General features: G+C 38.9%; 1 protein-coding gene across 2 annotated transcripts in view; it reads left to right on the top strand.

Annotated features, from left to right (window-relative positions):
* Positions 1 to 21,992, top strand: part of CBLB (Cbl proto-oncogene B) — a 178,444-nt gene that overhangs the window by 137,452 nt on the left and 19,000 nt on the right. For both annotated transcript variants that reach the window (XM_084802238.1, XM_084802239.1), the window contains exons 12-15: positions 983 to 1,345; positions 8,446 to 8,540; positions 16,859 to 17,005; positions 19,782 to 19,879. In XM_084802238.1, coding sequence (XP_084658364.1) covers positions 983 to 1,345; positions 8,446 to 8,540; positions 16,859 to 17,005; positions 19,782 to 19,879 — 703 coding nt within the window. The remainder of the gene's footprint in view (positions 1 to 982; positions 1,346 to 8,445; positions 8,541 to 16,858; positions 17,006 to 19,781; positions 19,880 to 21,992) is intronic.

Here is a 21,992-nt window from a genome sequence, read left to right as displayed (position 1 = left end):
ACTTAAGCCTACAGTTCATTTTAGTTTTATGTGGATTCTTTTAAAATTTAATAATAAGAGCATATTTTGCTTTATTAAATGTAAATTTATAAAAACTTAAATACCATTTGCTAATATGCTTACAGTCCAGGATTGCTAAAGAGTGCAATACATTTAACGCTTTTTCCTTCTCTCACACTGCCTTAAACCTGGTTTTAAACCCATGCGATTCCTGACTAGGGTAGAACTTTGAATTATGTAGACATATGGCAAATTCTTGTTCCTTGGCATATCCTAATGTAAAAAGCATAAAGCATTTACTAACTAGCCATATAAATAAACACTGAAGCTCTGAGAGTCATGCATTGGGAGCATATACCTTCCTCTCACACTTTGACTGACTGATAATTCCATTTTTCCTGTTAAGAACCCAGAAAGTCACGGTTGTATCAATTAGTGCTTTGCCATTTAGACCATCACTGTTCTGTTGATACTGTGAAAACATCCAAAGCGAACGGCCCATATGGCTTCCATTGTACTGTAAGGAGGAAACCAAAATGGAATTTTAAAACTTTAAATATTTCAAATCATTTCTCTCTTAGAAGATTAAGAAACAGTGACAACAGTGCTATTGGGCTTTGCTCTGTCTCTTGAATCACAGAAATTTACAAATAATCATTGCCAAGATACTATAATGGCAGCCAAAACATAATTTTAACTTTCTGTGTCTTTCCTATATGAGTTTTAGAACTTTTGCATATAGATTCTCATTTGTTCAAAATTTTTAATGTGGTATTTTGACGTAAGTTTTTCATTAATTTTAAATTTTTTATTAGTAATAAAAGAAACTTATAAAACGTCATGTAGAAGCTTATTAGAAATTTAATAATATCACATGGTGACTAAAATGAAATTCGATAATATGAGTCTAAAAGTCTCTTCAGTGAATGGCACAAATGTTGTTCTTTCTCGGTTTTGTGTTTTGTCTCTCGTGTCTCTCTAGTCTTCTCCCTGCATGGTGAGAAAGCAAGACAAACCACTGCCAGCGCCACCTCCCCCTCTCAGAGATCCCCCGCCTCCGCCAGAGAGGCCTCCCCCGATCCCACCTGACAACAGACTGAGCAGACACTTCCACCATGGCGAAAGTGTGCCTTCCAGGGACCAGCCAATGCCTCTTGAAGCCTGGTGCCCCCGGGACGCCTTCGGGAGTAATCAGGTGATGGGATGTCGCATCCTAGGGGATGGCTCTCCAAAGCCCGGACTCACAGCAAATTCCAACTTAAATGGAAGACACAGTAGAATGGGCTCCGACCAGGTCCTTATGCGGAAACACAGACGTCACGATTTGCCTTCAGAAGGAGCCAGGGTAAGGAAATGGGCCCCGCAGAAGCTGGAGATGCAGCCTGGCAAGCTTTCCAGCAAGAGTTCTGTGCCCGGTATGAAATGCGGGACAGTGCTTCGTTTTTGTTTTCACCTGGATAACACACTACTTCTCAATGCTCATTAATTATCTACAGGTTCTTAGCAGTGAGAAGCTTATCTAAAGTTGAACACGAAAGAAATGAGGAAAAGACTGTGTGCATAATAAGTTAAGATGTCGATGCCCCGGCGAGACAGCTGGACCGAGCTTGGTCCCCCTCCTCACTGTCCTGCTGAGAGCTTCTCCCACTAATAGCTCAGTGTTATTAGAATCATACTATGCAGTACTAAGTCTTCTTGTTCAGTCAAAACTGGAAATGATGTGTACTGCACGTGTCATAGATCAGTCTTCATGGGATGGGATGTTGTTTAGGAGGACACTATACTTGATCCATCCCAGAGAATTGAACCTCTCACCAATATGTAAAACATGGCCCACTTCACGTTTCCTCACCAAGCAAGCTGTTCCTTATAAAGCAGAGATCCCCACACTTCTTTTTTTTTATTTTATTTTATTAATTTATTCATATTACATCTCAATAGTTATCCCCTCCCTTGTATCCTCCCATTCTTCCCCCTCTCCCATTTTCCCCTTACTCCCTTCCCCTATGACTGTGCCTGAGGGGGATTACCTCCCCCTGTATATGCTCATAGGGTATCACGTCTCTTCTTGGTAACCTGCTATCCTTCCTCTGAGTGCCACCAGGCCTCCCCATGCAGGGGATGTGGTCAAATATGGGACACCAGAGTACATGGGAAAGTCAGACCCCACTCTTCCACTCAACTGTGGAGAATGTCCTGTCCATTGGCTAGATCTGGATAGGGGTTTGAAGTTTACGGACTTTATTGTCCTTGGCTGGTGCCTTAGTTTGAGTAGGACCCCTGGGCCCAAATCTGCCTATCATAATTTTCTTCTTGTAGGTTTCTAGGATCCTCTGGATCCTTCGATCCCCACACTTCTAAGACCTCATTTAAACACTACCCCTTTGTCACCTGCATTCAGAAAAGAAAGACTCTAACTGTGCAGGCAACTGAAGGAGCAGCAGCAGCAGCCACGGAGACTGGGTGGTCTCCCAGGAAACCATCCTGAAATTGTTTCTGGTACTTTACTCCATAGGTGTGAGACCAGATCTCTGGCATCTCATCTCTGTAGTTAATATTGAGTTGGCCCCAGCTTTATGTTTTTTTAAGAGCTAGTATTGTCTGTTCCTTCAAAATTATGGATTGAATTTAATGTGTCCATTTGACATTTTGGGAAACAGGGAGAAACAGCATGCATAGTCCCAGGAGGAGACTGAGAAGCGTAAGGGCATCTTCAGTTACATAGGGACTCAGGGCCAGCAGGAGTGCAGGACACTGTCTCATGTGAAAAAAAGGCACTGTCATGTACTCCCATATGTGTGTGCACGTGTGTGTGTGTGTGCGTGTTTGTGCACTGCGCGTGCGTGTGTGTGTGTGTGTGTGTGTGTGTGTGTGTGTGTGTGTGTGTGTAAGCACCATGATGATGAAAACTTTGTGTGGTGACATCATTAGCACTAATAGTTAATAATACTAGTAAGTCTATCAGAAATATCCTGTGATAAGAAGAGTCAGCCCTCAGGGGCAACATATTAAATACAGGAGCATCGATTGAATACCAGGATTGCCTTGCCAGTGGCCTTCCATAGCACTGTTCTCAGCTCCTATAATTATGAAGAGTCCTAAAGATTTCTTTAAGGTTAACTAAATATAATGTAAGTGTAAGGACAAAGCACATAGAAAAAGCTAGAAGTCATTAGCCTGTCATCAAAGGACTTTCCCACAGCCTGGAGTCCTGGCTGGAAAAAATTGGGGGGGTTGGTTTTGTTTGTTTCTCCTTTAGCCTCTTTTCATTTGTGCATGGTGACAATTGTCTTGAGAAGAGCCTTGGAAGAAGCTCTCATCTGAACAAACTGTTTGTCCTCAGGCGGCAGGGCACACCATGTTTTCTGAATGACTTCAGAAATGCTTAGTATAGTTAACACCAGATCCAATTCTTTGAAGACCCCTTGTTTCTGGGTTCTGTCAGATATTACCTTACAGTAAGTCAGTGTAAATACAAAGCTGCCCTTCTAGAACACAGCTGTTAATTTCTAAGAGGTTATAGAGTAAAAATGGGGTGAAGATTTCTTGTAGGTGTGGATTTGTACTTTGTGATATTAGCTGTAGTTCTGAAATATTAATAGAGGCTTGTTACGGTTAGTGAAGCTCACTGCTCACTGAGAGCTGGGTTTCCATCTTGTTTCTAATTAACCTCTTGGAGATTCTTGGATTTCATTCACATGTTTCTCTCTCTCTCTCTCTCTCTCTCTCTCTCTCTCTCTCTCTCTCTCTCTCTCTCTCTCCTTCCCACTCTCCCTCCATGAGTATTTCACCATGAAATAAAAGAATAGACATTTCTCATAATTCCTTATTTTTGTCATTTCATTGACTTCTTCCGAGGGGGAAGAAAAGATTCTTTAAGGTCTAAACTACATTGTGTATATTTTATTGCCATGCTTATGTACTAAAAGATTATTTCATGTCGTAAGAAAACTGCTGCTTGAACCAACTCTTTGCAATAGATATTTTAAGATGATACAAACTTGAAGATCTTACTTCTGGGCATTAACACTGTACCCATCTATCCTTACTGGTTCCTTTTGAGAGTCCGAGGACCCAGCTGGTCTTAGTGATAAACACTAACTTGTCATGTGCCTTGCAGTGACATTGTTCTACAGATGGTCCTGTGTCTAATAATCTTTTGAAGGTATCGCTAGATAAGGGTGTCGCATGATCCCCTTCTTGTGATTATGACTTTTGCACTTTGGATGAAGAAACACATGTTCATACATATCATCTTAAACTTATCTGTGAGTTCCAAGAGCAGGCTTTCTAAAGGAGAGCCTTGTGTCCACAGGTCTCATTAGCAGTGTGACACTGGAGAACACACGAGGAGGTACTCTTTAGATTGTGGAGGCATTATAGTCATAAAATAAGGAATACATTTGCTTTGTAGTTCGATAAAAATTAATATCTTGACACCCTCATGGCACACATGCATACATTCAGGTGAGCACTTACACCTATCAGATAAAAGCAAACAGATAAACACATTTTTAAAACAAGCATCCTCTTTTTCTTTGAACAAATTTTTCATGAAATATTTTTCCATACAGCTAAAGGGTCTCAAATGTTTGTTCTTCTGATATTAGACAATCTGTGAGCCACAAGTAAAGGGTCCAAGCATACAGGTTAAGATTACATGGTGCCCAGAGGGACACAGGGAATACAGTCTAGGGTAGCCGGGTTTACAGTAAATTACACAGCCCAGATTGGATGGCTTCCACACGGCTGAGCCTTCAGGATTGTGCTTCTTTAGTCATCCTCACTCAGCTGCATGTGTAGCTGGAGGTCTGCCACAATATGGGAATGCGAGTGTTGTGAATGAACTACAGCCTAAAAGCAGCACAGTCTACGGCCCAAGAGACAGATCAGTGATGAACTTAATAAGAAAGGTGCATGAGAATCATGCATATATATGTAGCTTCCTGAGAAAGAAAAGGAAATCCTGTAAGGGAAAGCAGAAAGAGAATGTTTTCTGCAAGAGGAACCCTGGCTGGAGGCTGACAGAGAAGACAGACAGGGGTACCACCACCCCCTTGGAATAACAGGAAGGAATATCGCAAGCTAGGAAGTGTGGACAGTGATAGTAGGTTAATTTGGAAAGGAGAGTTGTGTATATACAGAGTAAAGGCATGTGCAGTAAACCTGGGTAATACAGGTTGAAACCAGTTTCAGTATGAAGTTTTTTCAGTTCTTTATGCAGGAAAGAGCTTTCAAAGTAGTCATAGCTCCAAACTAAGATAATCCATGATGCAGACTTTAAAAGTGTAAATCTTTAACCTTTCTGGTGGACAGGTGACAGTCATGAAGGAGGCTGAGCCCAGAGACAAACCACAGCCTCACGTGAGTGGGTGGGACTTCACCGTGGGCTTCTTCAGTGATGCAGCCTCTTGTTTCCACCATTTGCAAACAGGTCTTTCAGATTTCTAAAGAACAAATGATATTTATTTTCACCTAGATGCTTCTGGTATATGGCAAGCCCTCAGGTAGTGGCAACAACTTTTGGTCTGATCAGATGGGTAAGGTTGAAAGTGGAATTCAGAATTGCATGTTAGATTTCATCCTCCAACAATTACCTTTTGGAAACAATCACATTAGTGTCACAGGATGGAGGCCCAGCACATGTAAGCCCTTGGCTGTTTGCATGCTTGCATAATTCCAGTCTCCTAATTAGAAAGAGCTATAGAGAATCTCCTATATGGTACTAAGAATATGCTTAACCCTCGGGACATAGTGTAGAGCGGATTACAGGAAGGCCAGCTACTAAGCAAATGATGTGTATTTGCTAAGAGTATTTCAAGAAAGTCCGATGTTTCTTCCAGTGATAGCAAAGAAATTTCCCTGGTCAGTGCTGCCACTAATGAGGCCACCTGTGCCGTTGTCATTCAACATGCATAGAAGCCCCAACATTACATGCACATAAGCGTGTAAGGGAGTTTACTATGAAGTGAGAGAGAAATAAAAGACTGTTTTCAAACCAACAGGTACGATGTGGCATTAATTCTCCACGAAAGATAGCTACGTTACAGACATCAAATAAATTGTTTGCTTAAAGAAAAAACACTCTTAAATTTTAAGAGACATGAGAAATCTTTAAGCTACTATCAATAATAATTGTTTAATCCATTAGATAAAATGCTATTTCACAGTTTGAAATGTAGTAATTTGTTTCACAAAGTAAAGAAGAAGTTACTTACGCCTGTAAGTTATTGCCCTTTCAGAGAGTGAGACCTTAGTAATCAATTTTGTGTTTTCCCAATGATAACTCTGTTGTCTGTATGATATACTGTGCATCATGTACTTGCCTGTTGCCTGCAGAGGGCAGAAGTGAGCATCAGATGGGTTGCTTTCAGAATAATACAGTTAGACAATTGTGAGGCATCATATGGGTGCTGGATACTGAACCTGTGTTCTCTAAAAGAGTAGAAAGTGCTCTTAATCATGGAGCCATCTCCCTGGCACGTCTATCCGATGCTTTATAGGGCCTTTCGCTGAACGCAGAGATCACTGATTTGCTAGACTAGGACCGTCTGGTGATCTCCTGTGGTCTGTCATCACAGTGCTGGGGTTTCAGATGCATACAGCTGTAACGTGGAGCCTGGAAATAGGAACTCCGGACCTCTTGCTTGTGTAACAAGCACTTCAGCAGCTGAGCCATCTGGTGTGTCAGGAGACTTCCTTTGTGAAGTTCAGTATCACACACACTGTTTTGTGAATTGCCTTGTCAGTCCTTTATCAAATTTGAAACATGCTTTTCTATCCATATCAGTACACACTTGGGTATGGCATTCCTGTTCCAGGGTGTTCATATGTTTTGATTATAAGATTATAGTTGGCTTATTGTTGAGCTAAAGTCAATACCGTGAATTATTTCCACAGCTCCCTTTTGTTACCAAACTTTTGTCAAGTATTAACATGATAGATATTATTACCCAAAAGGACAGCTCAGTCCACATTTAGAAAACAGCAAACCTTTCATTTTACACAAGTTTTAAATGTAATTTTGACAAAATCACTAGATTTTATTGCAAAAGTCTTAGACCATGTGTGATCAAGCAATGCAAAGAATTTTGGTGAAGACTAGTTTCAAATACTCAACATCATAATTGGCATCTGTAGCTGGATGCATGTATCCATCAGATAAAAGACATTTTCATGTTAAAGGATTTCATTGAACTTTGTAATGATTCGTATCTCTTAGGAAAATTCTCCTCTCTAGCAAAGTTCAAAAAAATTTTGTCATGTTCTGTTACATGGTCTTCAGTCAAAAGCCGTGATAAAATCATTTCATTTAAAGATATGTTTTATCAGGGTATAACTGCAGTGTTGAATCTAATGAGGGGAGACTGGGGAAAGAAAATTTGAACTAACATAGGCTCTAGGTTTTAGAGTGAAATTTTGAATGCTATAAAATTGGACTTTTTACAATAGATAGGCGCATCGCTATATCTCAGATGTGATCTTTCAATCTGATGATAGGTAGGGTACCCAACGGCCTTTGCATTTTTAGATACTCATCACCATTTAATATGTATGACAGAGAGATGTTAAACAGTGGATCTGCCTTACTCAGCCAAGCCAACTGAAGTTATATCTCATCCATCTTGATCTACTACTAGTCATCCATTTAAAGATGGATTAAGAGTTTACAAAAGAAACAAATGATAAAAATATCTAATGGTTACTTGCAAACCCCAAAAGGCCTGTGGTCTTGTGAGTATGCCATTGCAAAGACACCATTCCATTTTTACCATTGTTGAGCTGTCCCAGGTCCAGATCGTCAGAGAGGCAGAGACCCGTTGTTGAGGCCCTTTCTCCGGCCTTACTGCATCACCCAGAAACCGGGAGCTACGGATCCCCAGTGATGAAATGTTGGCTCTGCATAGCACCTCATGAACAAGGAAACCGTTATTTGTGGTTTTTACAAACCAAAAGTATATTTAGAGATGACACACACATGGGAAGCCAGGACGATTGTCTCCTCATCTAAAGTGGCTCTGAAGCTTGGCCTGGGCATAGCACTGTCCTGCCTGAGTCCACTCACACACTGTGGTATCAGTAAACTGAAAATGGTCCTAGTAGCCCTAGGAAGATGTTTGCGTTGGGGGGGAGTAAAATGGGAACTGTGCCCACATTTCTTCTTTCTCTAACCAACCCCTACTGCAACAAAATCTGCTGTCCCAATCTGATGTCTATAAATTATAGCATTGCCTTTCAGTTATGTTTAAAAGTCATATTGTAACATCTTGTGAGTTATGGTAAGTTATCACTTATCCTGCTTACTCCTGATTAAACTGTATGATAATGCGTTAGTCTAAATAATCTAAAATTATATGAGCTATGTGAAATTCTAAGAGCGTCTGTGTTTTTAGGCTTTGCCAGGAGTTAAAAGTCCAGCAGCTAACCCATTTGACTTACTTTCAGGTCTTTTCCAATGGACATCTCGCCAGTGAAGAATACGATGTTCCTCCTCGGCTTTCCCCTCCACCTCCAGTCACCACCCTTCTCCCTAGCATAAAGTGAGTTCCACTGAATTTGGGGATTGTGTGTACACATATAGTGATACAGAAAAGAATGGTTTTGAGGTTCTTAGTACATAAACTGCAGGGTGAATAGAAAGGATTCAGTTAAGACAAAAGGACTTTGGTCAGACTTATAAATTCAAGTATCATAACTTAAGACCTCCTAGTTCGGATGATAGCTCCTACAGCCTTACTAAACTCCTGAGAAGACTAATAACACAGCAACAGGGCAAGGAAGCTGAGTGTATCCTCCACCCACAGAGAAGGCAGAGCTGCAGAGCAAACTCTCTCCTCCAGGCGTCATCTTCTTGGCTTTATCCCACTACCCAGTTAGACATCAGTGAAGTTAGCCCGAGTCCCCTGCTTCTCAAACCTCTTGAGTGCCGAAGATCTGTAGATAGTCCTTATGGAGTTTTTCCTATCCACTTAAGATTCCTGTCGCCAGCCCAGACTCACAGCTAGACTTCTGAAAGACCCTTCAGCATGTCATCATATCTGCCTCCAGTTGGTATCGATGGATGTAAAGCTGGGAAGTGGGGACACGGCATGCTGGGCAGTGAGGTGATGTCTAGCCAAGCCTCCACTCCCCTTCTTACACACTCTCATCATTGAAGCTGATTCGCCACCCTCCTGGTTTTCCCAGCCCTCTTCCTGCTCCCAGGCCAGCTTTGCTTTCTCTTTCATTGCTCCGTCCTCTTCAGCCAGCGGTAAGATCCTACAGACTTTTAACCACCTGAAGAGTTCCTGCCTCATTCCTGATGCTTGCCCTATAATTGTATGCACACCTGTCTTGCGTGTGTTTTGGATGCAGCAAGCAAACCCCCACTCACCATGCTCCACTTAACTCCTCAAGCCTCATGTCTCAGCCTCTCCCTTTTATAAAAACTCATGTGACTTCCATTCAATAATTGATACTGAGTGACAATGGAAGGACTGCGAGTGGGTACCTGTAATCACAGCACTTGGTAGGCTGAGGCAGGAGGATTGCCATAACGTTGATGCCACCTTCAGATAGATAGATAATGAGTTCCAGGGCAGCCTGCACTACAGAGAGAGTCCCTGTATTAAAAATAATAATAATAGTAAATACTGATTTGCATTCTTTCTGTTGCAGGTTATTGTTTTGTATAGAAATAATTATGTGCTCTGCTATAGTGTTTACCTAATTATAAAAAGACTGGGTGGTTTAGAGGTCCCAAACTGGGTTTATGCTTTTGAATACTCACAAGGAAAATTTAAAAAAAACAAAAACAAAAAACATTTTTTTAATTGTTTGGTTTTTAATCTAGTAAGATCGTGGAGTTTTGTTTTTTCTTTTCTTTTCTGTTTTTCATTTCTTTCATTTGTTCATGGCTATAAGTTGGTTTTGATGGCCTATATATGCTATTAGACAAGAACTTTTTAGCCACATGGCTAACCTTTGCTAAGGTCTTCTCTTATAATTAAAAACCTCAGAAGTTTAGTCCTTGAGTACCCATTAGATTTAGTTTTTTAAAAAAAGAAAAAGAAAAAAGAGAAGCTAAATGTCAGCTTCCAGAAATCTAATACACTCTAGAAAACAATATTTTACCATTTGTGAAGTCACAAGAGAACACTGCACCAAACAGTGCAATGCTCATTAGCTAGTTCTTTAAGGAAAGCCGTTACTGACTGTGCCAGTGAGACATGTTCATACATGAGATAGGATGAATCTCCAAGGATGGACACACCAGGATGCCTAAGATGACACCAGAGTGGAATTTGAGACCATAGAGGACAGTAGAGAAGCTAAGCCCCTTCCTAAAGGAATGGCCAGGTCCAGGAGACACAGCAGTTAGAAGCAGTCACAAGCATTCTGTCACAAAGTCTGTGTCTGTGAGAACAGACTTGACAGTCTAGTTCCACGTAAACTCGAGCATGTGCACACGCAGGAGGACATGTGAAGTCCGTAGCTTCTGACTTCAGGATTTTAGGAAACAAATAGCTGCAATGGGCCCCGTTCCTGATTAGCTCCCCTCCCCTGTGTAAGCATGACTGGAGAAAGGGTTGTGTTTCCTTTGTTTATATTTGGGCCTTCTGTATGTCAACACGAACAGCAAAATCATAGTGAAGGGCACTCACCGGCATGTCTCTAGCATTTAGCTTTGTAAGGGCCCTAAGATCAGGTGGTAGCTTCTCTCCACTTCCCAATTTTTCTTCGATATTTTCTACTTTTAACTAAAAGATATTTTAACAAGCATGTTTATCAACAAATTAGTTTTGATCTTCTATGTTACAAATTAGCCATAGCTATGTGTTCGGTTTTATGGGTATATTTATCTTTTCTCCTGTAGCTATAACTGTAGAAATTATATAAAGTATATAAAAGAAAATAAAATCATAATTCTAATGAGTAGACATACCCAGAATATCAACATCCAAATTTAATACTTGAGCATTTTTTTTCCATTGAGACCTATTTTGTCATCATTTAAGTTATTTGTAGAGATGACTCCATAGTCTCCTTTGCCATTTGATATTGTCACACCCATGTTCTTTCTGTTCTTTCTGAATGTATATAGCTGTTTTTCCTATGAACTCATGAAATTCTGCAGTCAGCAATTGGGTTCCACACTTTACTCCAGCATTAATTACTTGTCCTGTTTTGAAGAAGGTCCTTTCTGGACTTCTAAGTTTAACTTAAATGCTATCTAAAATTCCTTTGAGCTTCAGCTCTTCTCTGTAGCAATTGTTATCAGTTACTCACTATATGGTGCTAATGATGTTGGAAATTTAGGTGACCTGAATGCTCTCTGCTATAGCTGGCTGGCCATATCCTATTGCAGAAGACAGTATGGGTTGAACTATTGCCCTTATTAATATTACCAGTATTATAATGGTTATGATACTTTTTGTATAACCATTATATTGTTCACATTATTATAATATCTGATATAATGTTGATAATGAAATTGTTCTACTGGATAATACCCACGTAACTTATTATTAATACTTCTCTACTTTGACCCATTTCACAGTATGGTCCGTGTCTAAGGAGCATACATCGTTGGAGGATAATAGAGCAAAGGTCTTGGGAAATAGCGTATACTCACTGACATATGGCTGTTGGCCATTCAGATCCCCATTGCCAGCGTAGATTCTTGGTCCATGTTCAAACACCAACCCAAAGTAAAGTTGTAAATCACTGTCTAAAATGAACTTCTAGTTCTCACAAATATTGAAACCCACAGTGCTAAAATAAAAATACCAAGCTAGAAGTTACATTTTAGTTTCGACTATTTTGTTAGAAATAGCTATCAAGGTATGATTATTAAGCAGTTGATGGTGGTACTCGATGCCTGTTTTCTTGAGGGCAGAGGATATTCTGTGAGATTTCTTCTCAGGCTAATCTTCATCTTGATGATTATTTGACTCTTATTATGCGATTTATAACTCATTTTGAAAATATGGTAGTGTAAAGTGAAAGTGAAAAGAAACAGTCATTGTTTGTAAGGGTAATCCATTTTCTGATTTTTTTTTCCTAAATGGTTTCTACTTAATATTTCTGACAGCTAACTATGAGTATAAAGCTTTAAGTAAAAGCTTAAGATACAGCTATTTATTATAACTTCACAAAAGAGAGGACAAAAATTTCATGTGGATTATTATACTTCATATTTAAATTATAATATAATATATACATTATATATAAATGTGGGAAATTATTATACATTTGCTTACTAAATTGTATTTGACTAATTTGATTTTTAAGTTTAATCAAGTAGAAGACTAAATTGTTCAAACGTTTATTGTCCTTGGCACACTGTACTGTCAAATGATCACACACAATATTATAAATGATAATGGAGAGCATACTTCCAAGTGAAACAGCGTAGTAGAACGCTGAGGGATGTCACTGCTCTGAGAGAACGGTTGGCCCAGGCTTCTCTGTCTGCAGGTGGTCACTGTGCTTTTGGCATATTCATCACAGGCTGTCATATACTTTGGAACCAATACTACTGGGTTCATACCATGTGGGAGGTGATGATGTTTGGTCTTTTTACACATCTTGTAAGTAGATAAGGTCCTAGTTTGGAGGTGCATTGAGAAGAAAGGCGGATTTGTGCCCAGCTGTCTTATGTGTATTCTGTTCCTGTGCTCATCAGAGACTGGGGAGAATGAGATCCAAGCCCCAGCGCGTAGGGAATGGGGCTCTCGTGAGGGAAGCAGAAAGTAAGCAGGTCAGAGCATTGGGTGTTGTCAGTTGGAGCTAAACTCTGGGAGGAAAATCCAATGTGGGACAGAGTGACTAATGATACACGGGCTGTCACTCTAGATGTGGTCCTGAGGAAAGGCCTCTGAAAGGGTGTCTTTAAGCAGAAACACAGGAGAAGTGAGGGAGAGAGCCCAGCTGTCTGTGTGAGAAGCCTGATCCTGGGGCACAGCTATACAGCTGTTGCAGCTCTGCCTCCAGGTTAAAAGCAAATCTGTGGCATCGCTTACCTTTTCCCGATAGGGTAAAAGGACCCTCAGAATCACTGTAGAACTCAAGCCAATATTATGTGCTGCAGACACAAAATAAGGTTGTCAAATGTCACCATTTTGCTTTGCTGGTTCTCTGGGCTTTGGCCTCTCTGAATTACAGATGTTTCTTGTTCGGGTAAGAACAGTGTAGCGCAAGGATCATGAAGTAAAACATGGCAGCTTGAGCTTTTATTTTGATAAAAAACATTTATGCCTTTACTTTCTGCCATTAGTGAGTGAACAGAGACCTTCCATATGGAAAACAAGTAAAATGGCATATTATTTAAAATGCTTTTCTGTCTATAGAGGTTCTGAAAATTGTTGCTCTTTCTGTCTTTTTTTTTTTTTTTTTTTTTTTTTTTTACCAGCTTGGTCATTTTCTTCTCTAATACCCCCTCATTATTTTTATCTAAAAGCTTGTAAGTGCTCAATTATGTGCAAAAATAGGGTAATCCTTGATGAACTCAAGGTCTTCCCGTAAACATGTTGCAATTCTAGACAGAAACAGGAAAATAACAGTATAGTAAACACATCAATGAAAGGACGTATGCTAAGTATATATAATAGAAAAGGTCAAAGAAAATTACTGGATTTGTTGCCAGTTTCACGGGGATTTTTATAAACATGAGAATTGTGAAGGGGTCTGTTTTTTGTTTTCAAAGAAAGCTGATGTGTCAAGGGTTGCTCCACTTAGGAATGAAACCCACTTGGAGAGGGTGATATTTGAGGTCTGTTATAAAGGTGATGGTAATAGCATGAACAATCAGTGTGCCCTGTGGTCATATACATCACTCTGGGAATATGCAGTTTTGGGGGATTAATACATTTGTGATTCTTCAGCATTTGAAAGGTGTAAATACTCACCAAGTACCTCAGAAAATATCACTGTGATGCCTGAAAATCGACCTCTTTTAACATCATGCATGTGCACGCACATTAAAGACAGTGAATCAATGTGTGTTTAGGAAGGCTCAGATAGCTTTCAAGTTAAGGGGATAATAGTTCCGCAACCTGGAAAAATGTATTCACGTGTGTTATGACTCAGAAATGGCAGCAGAGTGAGTGCAAGACATAGCAAGAATGCAGAGTAATAAATCGCTATTGAAGTAATGCATATAAGTGGCCAGATGATGACTTGGTATCTTTAATTTGGAGCCAGCCAAATAGCTTGCCCTGCTTTATCCCTCTGAGGTCCTGAAGGAATAAAATAAAATAGTATCTGTCATTCAAGGTATATAAGTTACTGACTGATGTAGCCGCGTCCCTGCGTCTACTGTCCAGATAACACAAGAACAGTAATTCTAAGTCCATTTATGCTGCCACTTCTTCACTCACACTATACAAAAGTTAAAATGTGTAGACTTTGGGTCTGCATAATTTTACTTTTTTTTAATTTAAAAGTTCTTTAAATAAAGTTTTAATAAAATTTTAAAACCCTTAGACTTAAGAGAAAGTAGAAGACCTTCTTTAAGGACTTTATTAAAATGCTGATAAATAGGAACTACCAGTATGTGTTTTTCATTATCAATAGCACATAGCTTTCTTCAAGTCTAGTTATAACTCACCAGAATCCATTTAACCGAATAAAATCTCCAACTAGTGATTTCTGACACTGAACCCTTATTTTTTCATAAAATATTAGAAAATTATTGCCTGTCATATTTACATCGGGTGTGTGACAGACAAAATGAGTGCCATTTGGCCAGCAAAGAACTTCTTCTGTCAATGAAGGTAAAATCTAGATTTAGCTACACCAGGTGTAATTTTTGTAATTGTTTATTTCTTGCACTGACAAGATGGCCAGTGGATAGTGGCATTTGCAACAAAGCCTGACAACCTGAGCCCAGTCCCTGAGAACCACATGGTGACAGCAGAAAGTAAGAAATGATTGCCCCAAGTTGTCTTCTGGCCTGCCCACATACCTTGGCACAAGGACATACACACAAATAAATAATAAATGTAATACAAATTAAAAATGGTTATTCTTTCTTTATAATGAAGTGCTTCTTTAGAAGTATTAAATCATTGGAGTTACCTGTAACAGACAGATATAAAGGTTTCTGCCATTAATGTCATTATTGAATATTAGGTAAAAGCTTCTCTTAAGTCCCTGCAGTATCTTACATGAGTTGTACGGAGTGCATTGAGACTGAAAGTATGTTGGGACAAAGGATAGATACATACAGGGTATTTTCCTCTGTTGATGGAGACATCCTGGTCCTTGCAGTAGTTGGTGAGCTTGATGTCTGTTTGGGAGGATTTAGAGTTTGCAACACAATACAATTGTTTCTTACTCTAGTAAAACATGTTCATCATTTTGAGCCATAGGTATCTGTTGCCTTAGGTTGGAAAGTGTGTCTTCCAAGGAAACATGGTAGCTGTAACACTAGGGTTTATTAATGAATGTAGTAGCCTGTGTTCTGGGCCTAGCCTGTGTTCCTTCTGTCACTGCAACAATGTTTCCAGGCACCATTAATTGTGGTTTGGATCCTAAAGTATCTCTAACAAGCACAGCTTTAAAAATCAATCTTTAAAACTTCTTCAAAGAAGAATTAAAATAGTAGCTTTTGAGACCTCCTTTAAAAAAAAAAACCCTTTTCTTTGATCTCTGAACTCTCTAGAAATTTATATATACAGCTGAAATTTTAAAACATTAGGTTTTTCAAAATATCTTTCCAAATACACACATAGTCACATATACACACACAAAACACCTCTGAAACTATTTTTCCATTCTAACAACTGGCCTGAAAGTGAAATAATTATAGAAAGTTCTCCAAAATTCAAATCCTTTTGACCATGGCATTAGGGATATGCAACTGGGATAATATGTAAATGTTCCAAAATTTGAAGAAAAAAAAGTATGAAAACTGAGACACTCAACCTGTGGCGAGAAGCAATGAACATGAAAAATGCATGGGTGTGATTGCCTCATGTACCAAAGGCTCTTGCGCCCTCTACAGAAGGTGCTGTAACATTACACTTTTTTAAACATTTCCTATGAAGTTCATGATAAATAAGATGAATTTGGATCCATGTTTTCTAGTGTCATGCAAACTATTTGTCTGTCTCCCAGTTGGTCAAGTTGTGTTTGGACATATTTCTTTTGGAATATTTCATGGGCAGTAGGAAGGTTAGATTAAATTCCACACAGGAAGTAGAGTATTTTTCACTTTAATTTTATATATTTACCCATATCATCAAGTAAAAAGCTCAAATTCATCATGGTATTAAATAATTATTTTATTCATTGTAACTGCTTGTACCAACTAGGTATTGCAAGTTATAAAAATGATGCATTTCAAAAGCAAAGGTTTAATGAATTCTTTCATTATCTGCTTTTAATTCTGGTCATTTTTAGTTCTTAATTAGTGCTGTGAGAGAAACTCTAGCATTAGAATTATCAGTGTACAAGAGCGTTAGGTTTTTTCATTCATAGCTTTTTTAAACTATAGGAACTAACCACAGACAAGGCTGAACCTTTCAAGAACTCCATGCTCCCAGTGGGTGGAGCTAATTCTTACCACCTTCACCCATTTACACTACATGGGTGGGGACAGCTAACACTTTAATTGCTTGGGTTTGAATAATTGCGAACGTTTTCTCTTACAGCTTTATTTATAAAGCCCTTTCTTTTTTTAATAGTTTACCTTTTTTCTTACTGTACCCTTTAAAACCATAGGTATGAATATTTGATATTAATATTTCAAGGCCTTTCCATTTACATAGATAAAAGAGTAGCATTGCCATTTGTGTATGCTACATCAGACCTTCCTGCTCTGAATATTTATGATGTTTAAAACAGATTTGGATTTTTTTTTCCCTGTTGGTAGGTGTACTGGTCCATTAGCAAATTGTCTCTCAGAGAAAACAAGAGACACGGTAGAAGAAGATGACGATGAGTACAAGATTCCTTCATCCCATCCTGTCTCCCTGAATTCACAACCATCTCATTGCCATAATGTCAAACTTCCTATTCGGTAAGAAAAAGAGCATTCTTGTATCATCCTGCATCTGCATAAGCATCTTCATACTGTCAAACATGGGAGCTGTTTGTATGCCGTTGGATAGTATGTGTTGGGCTAAAAGTCCTGTTTCTAGCCTATCATTCCTGTATAATTTCTTCATTAATTTCAGATAAAACATTTTGCTGCCTTCTCCACCCAAAAAGCCAAATTACAATTTAATAAAATGTAGCTATACATTATACATGATGATGATTAATTCATGCATTTCCTCTAAGATATTTTAATGAATTTCATCAGTTCCAAGCATATATATCATGAAGAAAAGTTATTGCTCAGAAACCAATATTAAGGAGCTAGGTCAACCTTCTTTAGAATTTTTTCCATAATGTGAAGCCTAGTATAATTTATATTAATTTCCTTTCTTGATATGTAATGTGCTTCTACTGAAATCATAAGACAGCTGGGGGAAGTCCTAAAGTCCCTTCTCTTAACTTCTTTTTTGCCCAACTACTGTTTTACCTTCTCTTGGATGGTATAAGAATATAAAAAACAGTAGTTCTGTTTTCATTTTTGTTTTATTGTTGTTGTTTCTTATCCTCACTATAATGGAGACATTCTTGGTCTGTGACATGTCCACCACATTGGCTTTTATAAGACTTATTAATAGTGGCTTTTATATATTGAACTATCATTTTGTCTTTAAGCAGAATCGTGGCCTTGCATGCATAAAATTTAATATTATTTATAATAACATTTATATGGTTTTTATCTTACTGACACATCAGGTGTGTAGCAATCTAATCCTAGCTTTAAAACCTATTTTCTGAACTTAGGTTCCCCTTGCAGAATATTCCTGAATCCATTCTTGGCTCAGCTCTGCTCAGCCACTGCTGGTGTAGCCTGGGGCCTCCTGATGACTGAGGGAGAGGCGACTGTAAGCCTGCCAGTCATCTGCCCCATTTTTACTCAGTGTACTATTTCTTTCTGATGCCAGCTCAGTCAGATGAAAACATATTATGAGTAGTGTTTCCTTCTTTGGACGCGAAAACTCTTCTCAGCTGCCTTACCAAGGCCAAAAAAGAAATACTTGGAAAAAGGATTGGATCTGTTTCTAAAGCATAGTTGAATCTCATAAGGGATGCTAGTGGGCAGGGTTCCTCCCCAGGTTTGGTGGTACACCGCAGTCCACGCTTTCACTGATTGCTGCAAGAGCCAGCTATTTCTTGTTAATCGTGCTGTTGAGTGTTATTGAGAAGAAAATAGCTACGAGAGTGTTAGTTACATTGAAAGATGTGGGTACCCACTGAGCTAGGAGAAGGTAGGTCATGCCTTCACTAACAAACTCCAGTTTCTTCAACTCTTACTAATGAGTAGTAATTTTTAAAAGCTGAAATTGAACAAGATTTTTTTGTTGTTTCTTTGGGATTCTCATTCTTTTCATGACTGCAAGACCAAAGGATAAAATTTTAATTCATCTAATCTTAATTGCCATGTCACAGAGGATGATATTTCAGTGGCTGACCTCTTGGATACTGAAACTAAATTTGAATTACACCCATCATAACCATCTCCCCACAGTTATGAAGAAGTAATAAATGTTGCTAATCCCTAAGTTTAATTGTAATGAATTTTTAAATCTAATTTGTTCTCGAAAGCCACTGGATGGATGTCACCTCGTGTCATCCGCAGAGTAGCACTTCCTTTTCCTGTATGTCACTCACTCCCCCTTTGGAACATCAAGAAAAATAAAATGTCAACATGTGGGAAGCGAAACAGTAAATGAATAATTCAATTCAGTTTCATCAAAATCCATCATCATTATGAAGATTCAATATGTAACTGTTCTTAAATGAACCATAACTTGCCCGTTAAAAAGAAGTGGCCACCAGGGAGAACAGAAATGAATTTCAGATGAATCACTCTTGCGGTATCTATTGAAATATCCACTGTCTTTTCCATTATGTGTGTACTTTTACTTTACTCAAGAAATCAGAGTAATTCAAAAGGAAAGTATAAAACTTCACTGTCTCTGGCTCTTTGTTAGCCAGTTGTTGCTAAGCTAGATGCTAAAGAGCAAGTGTGCTTTGGTCCCCTGGCCCTCCTACATCCTCCCATGCCCCAGTTTCCTCCAGTATTGATGCCAACATGAAAGTTATGCCTTTTGACCGATTAATACTTACCTGGATTAAAACACTTGATGTGTACCTGAAGCCTTTGCTGGCATTACTTCCCTAAGGTGGCAAAGAGCCAGCGTTTGCTCCTCACAGAAGTGAGATAGGCTTACAAGCTACAGGTCTTTGAGTGTTTTCTGCAGAACTTAAGTGAGATTGCTGAACGCCTCACAGTGGTTACTCTCTTTTGAGGCCCTAGTATGATTTTATTTCAAAGAATGCTAAAGTTGAATAAACGAACCCATTCAGTGTCATCAAATATTGATTCCATTAGACCTTACGTAGTTTCGTGTGGCATATCTGCCTCTGTCACTTCAGAGCTTCTGTCAGGTGCATCTGAAATCTTTCACAGATATGTTTAGGTTCTCACCTGTTTTAGTAGCTCTTGGTTTCAGCTGGAGAAGGAGGAAGACACTTTTACCTTCAGCCATTTGCATCTGAATTTCAAGTATGGGTCCCAGTAACTGCATATTGCTGCCAGTACTTTGTCTAGAAAAGATGATTTTTTGTTTTATAGTCTTATTACCTTAGTAGGTATGACTGTCCCCTCTGTGAGCCTCACCTCACACACCCACCGTGACTCTTAAATGATTCTTGCCCTCTGGTCTCCACATTAGGTCTTGTGATAACGGTCACTGCCTCTTGAACGGAACTCATGGTACACCTTCAGAGATGAAGAAATCAAACATCCCAGATTTAGGCATCTATTTGAAGGGTATGTATGGAGTGTACTTTCCCTCACCATATACATCCTAGTGGTCGGAACTTAAAGGAGAAGTTCCCTTCTGTTTTCCTACTGAAAATACATTAAGGTTTTGTGTTATCCTCCAGGAGATGTTTTTTGATTTAGCTTCTGATCCAATGCCATTACCACCTGCCAGGCCTCCAGCCTGGGCCCACCCAGAGCATGGCTCTTCACTCAGCAGGATGCCTTCTGACTATGATCTCCTCACCCCTCCATTAGGGTGAAACTTTAAAGCCACCTTAAGCAGGCTCTGCCTGCTCCCCATAGCTGCATTATTAGAGTGAAGGCTTCAGCATTATGCAGACTCTAGTTGAGACTGGCCTAAATTTAGATGGTTCCCCAGGTGACAGTGGCTCCTGGGTTCATGTGTCCATCACTCTACTAGATAAACTAATGATATGGGAAATAGCTGTGGCATTTTAGGTGGTTCTCACGGCATCTTCTGTACTTTTTAATGTGTCTGGATTTGTTATAATAATGCACTGCTTTTATAATCAGAGCAAAATACTTAAACTTGTTTGCTTTAAGCTCTGTTTCCACTATATCATTCTTACATAACTAAAGCAAAATCATGACCTGAAACTATTAGCCTTCAGTGAGGATTTAGGGCCCAAGAGTGTTGCTCACTCTCTTGGCCTATGTCCAGTGGCTTTCCAGTGATGGCCCAAAGTGTTAAACCAGGTCCCTTCCAATTCTTAGTAAACATGAAACACACTTTACTTCAACAAGAAATGGCCAGTTAACCTTTTAGGTTAACAGAACTAATGGAAAAATAAATACTTCATTCTAGAAACAAGAATAAGTTCTGTTTAATCTGTGTATAAGCTTTTCTGAATTGTCTGCTAGGCCAACAAGAATATTAAGTGAACTTTTCATTTCCTCATATGCATTACTGACCAATATTTTCAATTGTACTACAATTACAATGTATTTACTTCTGTTTTATTGGTCAGAGGTTTTGTTTTGTTCTGTTTTTCCTCATATGCCTGAATTCTAAGACCCTCCTACCTTCCTGCCTACAGTCTTGTTTTCTTACTTGCTTTTTCTCTACACTGGATCTTGATCCATTGTGCAAGTCTCTATGATCTAGGTTACACTGTTTAATAGAGTTTTCTGTGCGGGTGTCAAGGACCTGTGTGCTTGCATCTGCTCCAGCAGAGCAGATTTTTGTTCAATATGCTAGCCACAAGTAGATGATGACCTTGCTGTCCACTACTCCAGTAGACGTTACAGCCTGTCTCTTCTCTTGGGCCTTCCTCTAGCTTGGCCTGTGCACTTGGTTCTCACTTTCTGTTTGCACAGCTAAGAACACTCACTATTTGCCTTTCCTGAGTATATGTTTCCCAGTCTCTGGTGTTCCACAGGTTGTCAGGACCTCTCTAGACACCACTTGTAGTTTTTTTTCTCTCTTCTCATAAACTCTCCCTTATGAGACCAATCAAACACTTTCACTTGTCAATCATAAATGTTTGTGAATGTGTTTTAGCTCCTTTTGATAGAATCTGAGCTCTCTAAGTTTTGATCTTCATATCACTTAATTCTTAAGATGGTGTCTGATACTTTGGAGCTGAAAAAAGACTTGAATTTAATTATATGACAGCAAGAGCCTGGAGTGATAACAGATCTCTCCTGTATCTTCAAATACTTTAAATTAGAAAAATATTTATGATGATTAGATTAGATATTCTGCATATTTTTGCAAATCAAACACATTGAATAGTAAATCCATTTTAAAGTATTTATGTTTAATTCATTCATCTTAAATACATGTGAATTTTTATTACTAGAATGTGAAGGTGTTTACATATAGCCTCTCTCACTGACAGCACATTTAATATACATATTTGGAATCTAAATTCACTTCATTTTATTGTTTTAAAGGTTCAAGCTAAAAAAACTCTGGGTAGTCTAGCAAAGTGTGGTACACACACACACACACACACACACACACACACGAGACACTCCATTGATGTGTTCTTCCCTGGAGATGGCAGCTAAGTAAACAATACATTCTCACACACTTGTGCATTTGCTATATATTTTGACAGTAACTCAAATGTTTGGTCCAATATAAATAAATTAC

Source organism: Acomys minous, assembly GCF_964271855.1.
Source record: "Acomys minous genome assembly, chromosome: 11".
NCBI classification, from domain to species: Eukaryota; Metazoa; Chordata; class Mammalia; order Rodentia; family Muridae; genus Acomys; species Acomys minous.
This window is presented reverse-complemented; position numbering and strand designations above follow the sequence as displayed.